The 13,391-nt window shown below is 38.4% G+C and overlaps 2 protein-coding genes across 7 annotated transcripts in view; both read right to left on the reverse strand.

Annotated features, from left to right (window-relative positions):
• BROX (BRO1 domain and CAAX motif containing) overlaps nt 1-13,391 on the reverse strand; it is a 493,186-nt gene that overhangs the window by 288,957 nt on the left and 190,838 nt on the right. The window lies entirely within an intron of this gene.
• The window catches only part of DISP1 (dispatched RND transporter family member 1), a 160,371-nt gene that overhangs the window by 16,254 nt on the left and 130,726 nt on the right, over nt 1-13,391 (reverse strand). For all 6 annotated transcript variants that reach the window (XM_077813711.1, XM_077813709.1, XM_077813712.1 and 3 more), the window contains one exon: nt 4,366-4,395. In XM_077813711.1, the coding sequence (XP_077669837.1) occupies nt 4,366-4,395 (30 nt within the window). The remainder of the gene's footprint in view (nt 1-4,365; nt 4,396-13,391) is intronic.

Genomic DNA, 13,391 nt, shown 5'->3' on the forward strand with positions numbered 1-13,391 from the left:
AAAACAGATGTTGTTAATCTCCAGCAAATCCCTCTCCTCTTGAAACTTCATTTGGGTTCTTGTTAGGAAAAGTCTTTTTCACCAGTCTATTGGTATTTCTTTCAAGATTTTTATAAAAATATAGATTTCAGTTTAGCATTTTTGGTGTGCTGCTGCTGCTAAGATGATTATTTCTGACTTATTCAAAAATAGATTTCTTTGGTTCACAGGTCAGGTAATGATAATTGCTACTTTTACTCAAACTATTCTGGCAACTTTGAATAAAGCACAATTAACATCATTTTAAGTCAAATTGCTTCATGAGACCAAGTATACATTATTGATTTTTATACTACTTCCTCAACTTTATAGTTCTGGTTTGGTCAGAATGTTTTCCCGGATCCGCACTACACAAGAAAATAAGTGTTTTGCATAAGCCAGAAGAACCATTTGCTTTGTAACTTAAATCTACAATTAAAAAAAAGTTATTCAGAGTTTATTATGATAGTCGACAGAATTTGCTGCAAGTGCAAGGGTGAAAATAAACTGCAGCACCCACACACATACTCAGATTTCAGAATATATCATATCTTGCCAATAAATTCTTGGAGCAAAGAAGCTGTTACGTGCATAATTAAATATTTATCTCAATAAGAGGTTCTTGTTAAATTGACAAAAAGTGTGAAATAATAAAGCAAGAAAATGAAACCCAGAAGTACGAAGTTCACTATACAGTAATTAGTCTTACATCAGTCACTTGAAATCAAGCTCCTTGAGTTCCAAGGACAAATTTACAGAAAGGTTATACTGTCTAATCTTCAAAACAGAGGGGACAAAGTCCGGTGAGGTTTGTGATGCATTTTGAAAAAACATTTGAGTATGAATCATAGCATATTGATAGTAGCCGTACACATGTAAATATTGATCAGGACAATTTATATTCCACTTCCTCCACAATCTCCATAAAATAAAGGTTAGTTGATATTACAGCTCTCTCTGCACCTACTGTCACTACCCTGAGAGACTGTTATTCTTTTGAAAATCAGATCAACACAACATCTGTTTGTTCTTACCTGGACCCAGTTACCCTCTGTCCAAAGATTTTCTGTCCTATTGCTAAAACAAGATTTAATACGCCTTTTTATTCAAAGGCAACAGGACAGCCTCTCTGGCAGCAGTTAACCATTTCTCTATCATAAAACCAACAGTATTCAACAATGCTGTTACTGACTGCCCTGGGAGTCCTCTGCAGTGTGCCTCAACCTGAAAAATCTTCACTTCAGCAATGAGAAAGGGGTATGTTCTACAGGTTTCAGCACAGACCTGGGAAGATTCAAGTGTTATTATGGCTTTGCCTCAGTTTCTCCATAGATAAACTTGGAATAATTTTTACCCATCTCACAGAAGGATTCTCAAGCTTAATTAGTTAAAGTTTCTATATCTGTTTGAAGTGCAATTTGTTATTAAACAAATCATAAATGGACAACTTGCCCAAATAACCAATTGCGCAAAGTTTAAGAGAGAGGGAGTAGATGACTTAACATTTTTCTATTTACAAGATTCAATATTTCTATATACACCATATTGTATATTAACTAGTTAAATGTTTGTCGAGAGCTCTGAAAACTTAAAAGTTATTTTTCACCAGTGTGTTGTCACTGCAAGAATTATCCCTTTACCCTGTTGTGTGTAGGATTCCATTCTCTGCTGAGCAGCTTGCTTTCATCTCAGTTGTGCAGAACTCTTCAATCAATAACTAACACTAAAGAAAGTTGTGGCCTATGTGACCTGTTTAAAGACTTTAATAAACCTTACATAGGAAACATTACCAGGTCTTTACTCTTGTAAAATTGTCCTATGTTTTTATGTCACTGTAGTGGGAAGCTCTGATGACCATCAGGCCTAGTGGATACCTCTTGGTTGGTCAAGTCATCCCAGAGGGGGCCCCAGTTGTGGTCTCAATCACCCACTTGTGCTCTGATTGGTCCCCCAGAATCCAGTCAATACAGAGGAGCAGGAGAAAGGGTGCAAAGTAGGGGACCTGGGCCCACCTACTTCACTGGGTCCTGAAGCAGGGCCCTAGAGGTTATCCAAGTGTCCAGCCTAGTTACTGAGCTACCCCAAATTATGTGTTCTCCAAGGTCACTTCCTAACAGTCTGGAGCTCCTTAGTTTGGGGCATAATCATAGGCTAAGCAGACTTTTCTCAGTCTCTTAGTGTCCTGTTCAGTTAGTTAAATCTCTCTCAGAGCTTTCAACTCCCAAAGAAGGGGGCAAATCCAAGTCCCTGTGGCTAGAGCAGCCTTCACAGAGCTGTTGCTACTCTTGACACAGCTCTCAGCATCAGCCTGGCTTCCTGGTATCACATACACTCATTTCCCCCCTCTCCTAGCAATAGTGTCCTTTTAAAACTGTTCCTGAACTGAGAACACTCTATGCAAGTTGCACTTGTTAAGGGGCGCAGCCTCCCTAGATCAGCATTGCTCCACTCCCCACCCTGATTCAGTGTCGGTCCCATCACAGTTATACACTGGATATTTGTATCAGCAATGATCACTGCAGCCAGAATAGCAAAAGCATCCATTTGAACCATGTGACAACAACATTTGTTTCAACATAATTTGCAGTCCTTGTTGGTTTTCAACTCTCCGATGTAGTCTTTGTTAATTAGCCTATGTGCTTTTTAGTACCTTGAACATGCAAATAATTTCACAGCTCACTGAAAATGCAAAAAAACGGCATGAGTATCTGTATCAAGTAGATTCACAATAATTTTAAGTTGCCTCTGACAAATCTGAAAATATCATTCCCTTTCCAGCCAGCATACATTTTTGAGATACAGTAATTAATTCTCTTTTGTCAACTTCAAAATTTCAGATTTTGGTTGTCTGAGCTTCATTTGGCACCACTAATGACGCCAGTGTAAAGCAAGAAATCCCTTCAAGTGATTTGTCCACAAACAACTGAGATCCTAAGTTGTTATCCAAAAGGAAAAGCTGGTCTCTCCACTTCTACTTATTTTGTAGCCATTGTGTGGGAGATGGGAGTTTTAAAATTAAATTGTAGTTCTTGCTCTAAAAGGCAAGCTGTGGATTTGACCTGAATTTAAAAAATGTGGGTGCATCGACCTGAAGATGAAAACGACTGGCCTCAGACCTCTGCCCCCAATTCAGAAAAGCAATTAAGCATCTGCTTAAATCCACCCCTAGTCAAGAAAGAGCTCAAATTTAAAAAAGGCACGCTTAAAGTTAAATATATGTTTAAGAGCTTTCCTGAATCAAGGCTTCAGTTTCCTGACTTATACCAGCTGATTAAACCCACCAATACATTGGTGCAACTGGCTGAAAAGAGTCAGAGGACTGGGCCAGACTGGTAAGCAAGCCATTTCTTCAACCATTCAGTAGCCCGAATCAAGTGGAAGTGCCCACTAACCACAAAATTCATAGCTGCCTGAAATCTATTTTATGCCAAAACATCTGCTGCATTCAGTCTAGTCAGTAGTATATTAACATTTCCTACACTACTTTGTGGTATGGTGCTACATTTTCCTAATCCACCAAATACATATATTTGTGATTCTTTACTTGCCTCACTGCACTTCTAATGAGCTGGGAAATTGTGTTTGAATACTAAGCAATAAAATAATGCTTAGGCGTTCCCTTTGTGAATCTGTCTGTGTGTGTATAATGAGAAAAACCTGGTTCATCACATTCTGGTTGCACACAAAAAGATATATACAACTTTTCAAAATGTCTAGTTTGTGTATATTTAAGAGGTTTTCACTGTTTCACGTACAATGGAAATTTATTTGATTGGATTTATAAGCAGTATATTCACTGAACAGATCTATTATTTACTGAGGGCAATTCCTGCACGTGGATTATTCCTTTAACATGTGTTCATTTGAAATGGTATCTAATATTTCAGGTGCACACACAATTTTGGGTAGGCCATTCTACTTTCTTCCATTAAATGTACAGAGCCGGTACCCATGCCAAATTTTTGTTTAAGGGTAGGAAAGATTATTGCAATGCCCTCTCCTGAGCTTTTTAAATCAGGCTGTTTTATAATTATTGGTGTTAGACCAGGGAGTTTCTGGTGGTACACTCAGGAGCAGGACTGTGGTCAGCTGTGGATTCTGTGTGCCTGATGTGGGTAGTGTGCGCACACAGTATTTGAAAAGAAAAGAAAATTAAAAAAGAATCAGAAGACAACACGGGATATGTCTTCAATTAATATGATTCTTTCCTTCTGTTTTTAGAGCGAAACCTAGTCATATGCACAACAGCTGATTTTACAATACACTATCACCTGTGTATGAGACATGGTTTTCTTAACATATGAAAGAACATGCACAAGGTTTATAAGTGCTTATACGGTACCTTACCTTTTTGGTAACTTGAATGGTCTGGCTGGTCTGAAGGAAAAAAAAAAAGAATTATTGAATGTAGGCAAAATGCACTAATACTTGTGCACGAATACTTTTTTCCTGTGCAGTTCCAGGGAAGAAAATATTTTAAATTGGTATATTCTATCCTGGCATTATCCAGAAAAATGGAACCCAAAAAGGTACCCAAATAAAGCCCATTTCAACTGCTAATGATGTTGTTGCTTCTTTACTAGAAATCTAGCTCTACCGAAGTTATTCTGAATAGCAATAGAGAACAGGCACAAATGTATTGGTTGCTAATACTTGCTCTTCTTCAAATGGATCTTATTTCATGGAGTAATCATCTTCATTATACACTTCGCATTTTAAAAAATTGTAATTAAGATGACCAAAAAGCGGTCTCTGGGGGAAAATCATAAATCCACTTAAAGATTCAATATCTATGGATATGACAAACAGATGTTACAAAGATGTAACTAAAACTACAGTTTCAGGTGAGTATGAACTTGGTTTTACTTTCTATGGTCATCTTTAATACTGTTGCTATATTCTGTAGACAAAAGACACTAACTAAAGTGACTTTTTTTTGTGAAAAATGGTCTCTTATAGTACTAAATTCTTAGTTCTCTGAAAGAGTACAGGTTTTCTAATTCCCACACCATGCATTAATGGCTCAGAATTTATGAGGGCTTCTGAGATTGTTCCAGGCGCAACTAAAAAAGTCAGTTTGTCTAAGAATAAGATACATTGTCTCTGCAAGAGATACTGAGTGAAATCCTGGCTCAGGGGAATGAGTTATACCATTATAGGCATCTTTGTACAGGTATAACTGTGTTCACACTCGGGGGCTGTACTGCTTTAACTCCATGTTTCTAAACCAATATAGTTATGGTAACAAAAACAAAGAAACAAAAACCATCTATGTGTAAAACAGCCCCTAAAAAGTTAGGACTCTTTAGACCAAGCAGAAAGCACAATCTTATGTAGAATAACTTAGCATACCACTTCACACACATGCTGACCAGCACTGCTGTGATAAGAAAGGAATAATCAAAAATAAGTTTTTCAAGCAATACTCAAATTTAAAGCATAAAATAAACTACATGTTAGCATACCTATTACTGGGCATCATCAATGACACACACGCCTTACATCAGCTGTGAAGATGAAAGAACAGATAAAGCAAGACAAACTAAACCTGGTTTCTAATCTATCTTTTAAGCATCATAGTTAAGTCTTTGTGGTCTGGGTCAAATGATACAAAGAATAACTACAACTCTTAACTACTTAATTCCTGTATCAAAAGATAAATTAAAATGACACAGCATTTTGAATGTAACTGTACTTTAGAAATACAAAAGGAATCACAAGAAAACAAACGTTTTCATTTTATAACCAAAATAGGGCTAAAAGGCATAAGTCCTTAAAAAACAAAAACAAAACTAAACTTTGTAGACAGATATGTTTTATTGTTTTTAGAATATTTAATAAAGCATTTATTTTCCTACTGCTGTGCTACATTTTGATTAAACCCAAGCTGACGACTTCAAGAAGTTGAACACACATTTGCATATGATCATGGAATTCGTCACTATTGATGGAGCAGGTGCTCGTAATTCCCAGAATTTATAGGGAAAACGGAAAGTCTCATTGCATTTGGTGCTGAACAAATTCGGAGACTTGACGTAATGGAGGACTTGAAAAATCCATCTGCCACTGGAGAGTAAGCAGCTTTTCCTGGCGCGTAGAAGAACCTATGCCAAATTCTGCAGAATTTTACTTTTCCTTTGACTTAATTAAACAAAGAGTTTCTATCCCTTGCTGTTGCGAAGATTAAATGCATTTCACATTTGGAAGGTTAACAATGCAGTGCTATCTTGCTGGGTCTGGAAAGAGAGAGAGAGAGAGAGAGGACTGTAGTACCCCTCTCTGCTGCTGCTGGTCCTGCTCCTCAGAGTTCTCCTATGATTTAACAGAGTGAAAACAGACTTGATTGTTGTTAGCTTTTACTGCTGCTATTCTGAAAACTGTGGGCAACCATCAAACTGACATCCTATCGATTGTACTATTCCTTGAGAAAGCTATGAGCAGCAGTGGAAACAGGCAGCAGAGCTATTAACTCGGATATAAATGGGGGAATATAGATTAGCAAACATTGCTCTGTGTTAGCAGCCAGGAAGCTGGAGGGAAATGGTAGAATGGCAGAATGCCCAGTGCCCAGCTACAATAGCCAGGAAGCTGAGGAGGCATTGTGGAGTCCCTTACCTATGCAGAAGATAGGAGGCTTTAGGATGGGAAGGAGAAGAGAATAAATGCTCCTTCCCTCCAGCAGCCAAAGGGGGCTGGCACATTTGAAACCTTCCTTTTAGCTGGAGGGTGCTATGAAAGATGGAATCTCTAAGAGGGATCTAGGAATCCCTAAGCAGGAATCTCATCACCCTTCCCCATTTCTAGGAGTAGAGGGACTGGACTTCTCACCATGGTACTACCTCTGGACAGTGGGGCCTTCCCATCTTTCACAATGGACTCTGGAAAGTAGATTAAGTTCTCTGGCAAATAGGTGCCTGCAAAAAAATTTTAAGCCTTGATGTAACAACCTTGATCTAGATTCAAAACTTCCAGCCTATATGGCAAACTCCGTCAGTCAATCATTGGGCTTTTATTGTCTCTGAAAAGCACGACACGCATATAAATCTCTATATAAATATTAAAAGAAAAAAAAAGACATCTCCATGGAAGAAGTTAAGATAGGGTATCATTTTTCCACCTACATTAGAGACCTACTTAGAACATCAATTTTATTTATAGGTTTCTCTGTCGTGTTCATTATTGTAGCATATAAGCATCACACAAACAGTAAACCTGCACTTATCCTTTCAACATCCAGAGGGAAGGGTTATAATTCCCTATTTATAGATTAGGAACTCAGAGAGATTAAGGCCAAAATTATCATATGTCCACTAACTTTGGTTGTCCAGTGTGAGAAACTTAAAACAGAGATGCTGAAAAGTCTCAACTTCAGCCGAGGTCAATGCAGTTACCTCTGAAAAAACATCAAATTAGAAACCCAAAATTTGTAGCATCTAAAACTAGTGGACTCTCTTGAAATTTTATGCCTAAGTGACTTGCCCAAGATCACACAGGAATTCTGTTGGAGAGTTAGGAACAGATCCCAGATCTACTCACTCCCAGTACAAGACCATCCCTTCCTCTTTCAGCCCAATTGGTAGACAGCGTGGCTGAGTGCTCTGAATGTGGTATGGACCAAGTTCTGCAGACCACTCTCAACGTATCACCAATATATGAAGAGGTTTCTACTCAAAATCATTTGAATCAGAGTTGAGTAGCAATAAGACCATGTATGAAAAGAAATGTTCACGTAAATCAACAAGCTTTTGGATTACCTCAAAGCCAAAAGGCTTATAAACAAGAACAAAGGGCAAATTAGCTAGAAAGCTATAATTAAATGCTGTAGAATTTTTCAGAATGACAGCCACTCTCAATTTACGGTATCGTTCCATATAACTATACAAATTATGAACCTTTAGCTTCATTCATGTAATAAAAAAGGTCAAAGCTTTGGTGGCATGATCAGCTCTTTGAGTAGAGGGCTGAGGGAAAAAAATTAAGGAAAGATTTTTCAACTCAGGTTGAAGTGCAAGAGACAGGTGGATAATCTACACTCTTAGCTTACACTCTTAGTAGATTGACCCCATGGCCAACCAATTTCTAGCCTTTAGAAATAAAAGATCTGCATTTCAATGCACGTTCTGTCACCTGTGAAAATGAATTTCATTCTCTAATCTGGACATAATTACAAATAACTGAACCACCACACTATTTGGCACAACTGGCAGTATGTAACCCAGAGAGATCGGTCCGGTATTGGAACAGTATGGGCTATTGCAAGCAGATTTGTGATGTGTTGGCAGGGTTATGTAGAGAAGTTTGCCAAGCACATGCCTGACTCGCATCAGTTCCAACAGGCTTCACTTTAATCAGCAGATAATTAAACCATAAAAACAGAAAAATTAATTAAGTAGCTGCTCTGTAGGGACAAATACTCTCCTCTCCACAAAACTGGCTTTCCACTGGAGTGCTCCAGAGAACAGAGCACTCCCCTTTCCCCAACCACTCCACCTACCTCAGGCTGCAGGGCTGCTGCAATAGTTTCCATGGCAGCTACCCCCTCTCCTCAACCCTTAGCTGGTTCATCTGGGTACCATGGCCACACCTGTACCCTTGTCCCCAAAATACCCCCAGAAGGTGGTCTGGTTGGAACAATGTATTGCTGAAGTATGCTGTGACACCTTCCCAGTAGAACTGCAACAGCATCTGCTGCCTGTTCCGTCATACAAGGCTGGATAGGGAACTGTGTTCGTTTTGCATCTGTCTCATAATTAGGGCTCACTGAGCATTTCCATTATAAGTCTATCGTGAGGAGTCTTCGTACAAAATGTTTTTCCTAGGAAAAAACCTCATTTTCTTTTATACGGAACAAAAAAACCCCTCCAACTTTAATATCTTTGTGAAAACAAAACGCCTCAAACCCACATTTCCCTTCTGTTTCCTCTCTCCTCAAAGTATATTCAGAGCTGAACAAATGACGATGATTAAGTCCTTCAAGTCTGGAAAGGTTAAAGGTCACACCTGCTATCAAATTGTTTTCTTTCAAAAGGCATGCATAAAAAAAATTCTGTGTACACCAGAATGAATTCCAGCAGTGTAACCAATACCTTGCAGCTGTTATAATATCTTTATTACACTGGTCAGTAGGAAAAGTTATCCCCACAAACTTCACTAAAAAATTCTTTCGTTCTGCCCTAAAATACAGAAATGCATAGCAAAATGGATCTTTCCTTCTTAATTAATTAATCCTACTGTGGGTAGTTTTTAAAGCACTGTACTTCTATTTAATTCATTTATGTAACTCTACTGAACTCTAAAGAAAGTTTTGGTGAAGAAAAAGATTGCTCATCGATCTTCGTGAGAAAGGAACTGTAGGTTTTGTAAGAATTTCACTGAACACACTAACAGTGTACGTAAGTTACCCATATGAGAAAGCCCAACTGGAGAGGATTCAAATTCAACTCAAAGCTAAAATACCTCTGTGCTTAGCACAACAGGGGTAATGCTGAAAAGTGATACAGCAAGGATTTAAGATAGGACAATGCAGGATTGAATTGCTGCATCACAGCACTAGTACAATTGCAGTAAACCGTATGGAAAAAACTGAAGAGGGAACCTTGTGGTAGACTTGAACTCATCCACAATTTACTGTGAGCCCTCCACCATGGTAGTTGCAGCTGTCATACCCCATTCCATCCTTCCCTAATGGTCCACCAGAGGCACAGGATACCATTCACAGAGCTGTTTTAGGCTGTGTGCCTAAAACGAAAGCACAATGCAGCAGTTCACATTAGAAAGATTCCCTCTGCAACCTCGACTAGCAATTTAGTTTTTATTTTAAACAGCAGGGAGCAGAGTGTTCTGCCATATTCTGTCTCCAATGCTCTACACTGGAGCCAAAGTCTGTTCTTAGTTACACCCAGGTATTCCCATAGACATCAATGGAGTTGCACAGGTGTAACAGAGGGGACAGTTTGGTCCCCAAACTCTTAGCCTTTGGATATAACAAAAGTATTATTAATTCACATCACTTCTCTAACTTTTACCTGGACATTTCCTTGCATAAAACAGTGCTGCATTAGCACGTGCCTCACTACAGAATCATAAAAATGTAGGGCTGGCAGTGACCTCCAAAGGTCACTATAGTCCATTCCTTGTGCTGATGCTGTATCAAGTATATCCAGACTATCCCTGACAGGTGTTGGTCAAACTTATTCTTAAAAACCTCCAATGGTGGAGATTCTCCAGCTGGACCGAGGACAGAGCCCAGAAGCACCCCACTAGCTATGGCCTCCCAGTTTGGCAGTGAACCATTGATAACTACTCTGAGTACGTTTCAGCCAGTTATGCACCCACCTTATAGTAATTTCATTTAGACCACATTTGCCTAATTTGTTCATAAGAATGTCATTTGGGACTGTGTCAAAAGCCTTACTAAAAGCAAGATGGATCAATATGGAACTGTACTAAATGAATTTAATGCTCATCAATAAAAGTTATGCATGGTTTGATGCTTTTAGCAATCTCTTTGGTTCTTTGACCTAAATTGCGTTAGAGGAAAACAATTTGCAGGAAACCCAAACGTGTTTAAGGACAAGTGGTGCTCCTTAAAATTACATAGAGCTTTTTTCTCAGCCCTCCCATTGCACTTCTAGGTTGGGAGAAACTCTTTTTACCCCACAGATAGGAACTGTCATACTGGATCATTAATAGATGCTCAAGGAGGTGCTAGAAATCCTACAGAAGGCCGGTATGGATTAACTAACCCACAAGGCCACGGGAAAATTAGCAAAATAGGCTGTGGTTTGAAACCTGTTTAGCCAACAAATTTTTCACTTTAAAAAGAACTTTTCACAGTGTAGACAGTGTTAATTGTGTTTAAAAATGTGTTCGCTGGGTTGACAAATGACCAGTCAGCATTTTTTTTAAAAGCATACCTTGCCCTTTCTATGCTAATGTTTAAAAACCTTGTTGGTTAAAACCTGTTAGCTACACACGTTTCAAAACACAACCGACTATAGGCATGGCCGGTTCCTTCCAAAACATTAAAAAAAAAATTCTATTATAACTATAGATATTCTTGTTACCCACGTAAGTGTTCAAACCTTCTCTAAATCCTGTTAAGTTCCTGACCTTTTCAAATGTTACCTCGTGATAATTTAATTGAATGTCCCCTCATTAATGTATTATTAGAAAGAGTGAACAGAAGTTCCTGACCCACATTCTCTACACCATTCGTTAATTTGTATGCTTTTATTAGATTCTCTCTCAATTGTCTCCTCTTCAAGATAAACAGTTCCAGTTTATTCTATTTCTCTTAAAGAGAATTTTTCCATGACGAACTATTCTTGTCACTCATTTCTGAACCTCGTCTTTTTTTGCTCTATCCTTTTTGAGCTGGGATGACAAGAAATGAACACACTATTCCAAAAGGGGAGACATTAATGATTTATATAGCATTTTATTTTTAGTACTAGTCTCAATCATATTCCTTATATATCTGAAGATTTTGTTTGCTTTTTTTTTTTTTAAAACGGCTGCCCCACAACCACCCAAGGAGTTTATTAAGCTCTTTGCTGTGATGGTCAGGTCTCTCTGTCCAAGTTGTTACAGCTCACTTGGAACTCAGTAAGGTACATGAGTAATTCACATTATTCCTTTATATGCACATTGCTTTGCATTTGTCAGCATTTACTTTAACTACAGTCATGTTTCTCGTTTAGCTAGCATGGTTAGTCTCTCTGAGGGTCCCCCAGTCTTGACTAATCTAAACAGCCGTATGTCATCTGCTAATTTTGACACTTCATTCTTCAACCCTTTCCCCTGATCATTAAACACCAGCCTTAGTTTAATCTAGGTGGCACCCCACCATTATCCTTTCACCAGGAGAACTGACCATTTAAGCTTGTTTCCTCTCTCTTAGCCAGTTTATGATCCAGTCCATTATTTTGCCTCTCACTCTTTGTTTCCTACAATGACACTTCAAAAGGGTGCTAAAACAATACTGCTTTATACTTTTGCCATAGAAGTCACACAGATATAGAGAACTGGCATCTAGTTATTCCTGGCAAATCTTATAGATGGTGGGACAAGAATATGGGTTTGGTTATATTTGTGTACAGTCCCTTAGTACAATGGGGGTCTGTCCCATGATTAGGAATCCTATGTACTACTGCACAAAATATAAACAAACAACAATTAAAGGAATTTACGTACCCAAAAAGGCTTAGTCTACAAAATTATTCTCAAAGTAATTTAGCCACTAACAAAGAAATGTCCAGAGCCCTTCTGTTCCCACCCCACATAACTAAGGTAAAACAATTGTTTAAAACTGTTGTTCAAGCTGAGCAGAGCACATATCTGTCTATCTAGAATCCCAAATGCCCCCCCATCATTGAAATATCTTAAGCATCTCCCAAACATTTATGGACTTCTCCTTAACATATCTGTTAAACCAGAAAGTGTTATTTCTATTTTACCAGTGGTGAACTCAGAGACAAGTTAAGTGATTCACTCAAATTTATATAAGACAACTATGGGAGAGTAAGGAATGGAATCCCCTTTCCTTCCTAACATGAACCTCAAATAAATCTTTATTTATGCAGGCCAAATAGTAAACAATTGGATCCTAAGCACCTCATCACTTGAGACACTTAAAATAAATCTAGACAAAACACTAGATATCATACTGAATGGGACAATCCTGTACGGGCAAGATAATGGCTAGACCAATGGCTTCCAATCTGTAGTTCAGAGAGAGTTGGCTGGTCAAAGTGCTGGCTGTTCTCCTTGGCTTCAGCTACTAGGTTACACCAAAAGTTGAAAATACATTAAATATTTTCCACATAAACAACTGCTGCAATTGCAATAAGGATATTAAGTGATCACCAGTAAGATGGTCCACCTGATAACAAATAGCTGAGAAGGCGGTCCATGAGAATCACTATAATGAGATGTAGTCCACTGTCAGAGACAGTTTAAGAACCCAGAAGTTAGACAATTTAATAGGTCTTCTCCAGCTTCAATTTCTGTGATTAAGGTCAAAGACCATTTATACTTTACTGAATGAGTCCCTCACCTCCATCTTCCTACGGCAACAACTTGCGTCACTGCATTTCACTTTGCTCTGAAGTTCACTCTTAAGAGAGTCAAAATATTAAGTTACAAATAGCTATACTTACTGAAAGACTTATCAATAGAAAGACTCCCCTGTTCAAGGATCATGAAGCAGTTAACACCAGCATTTTATTTTGCCCAAGGGAAGTTCTCCCCTTTGTTGGTAGATCTGGTTACAAGTAGTGATAAAACATAGCTTTTTATCATCTACTACACTGAGGGATAAGCTAAAACCCTGCAAGACAGAACTAGATCTGCACCACAGTGTACATCTTCCA

The sequence above is a fragment of the Eretmochelys imbricata genome, chromosome 3, assembly GCF_965152235.1.
Source record: "Eretmochelys imbricata isolate rEreImb1 chromosome 3, rEreImb1.hap1, whole genome shotgun sequence".
NCBI classification, from domain to species: domain Eukaryota; kingdom Metazoa; phylum Chordata; order Testudines; family Cheloniidae; genus Eretmochelys; species Eretmochelys imbricata.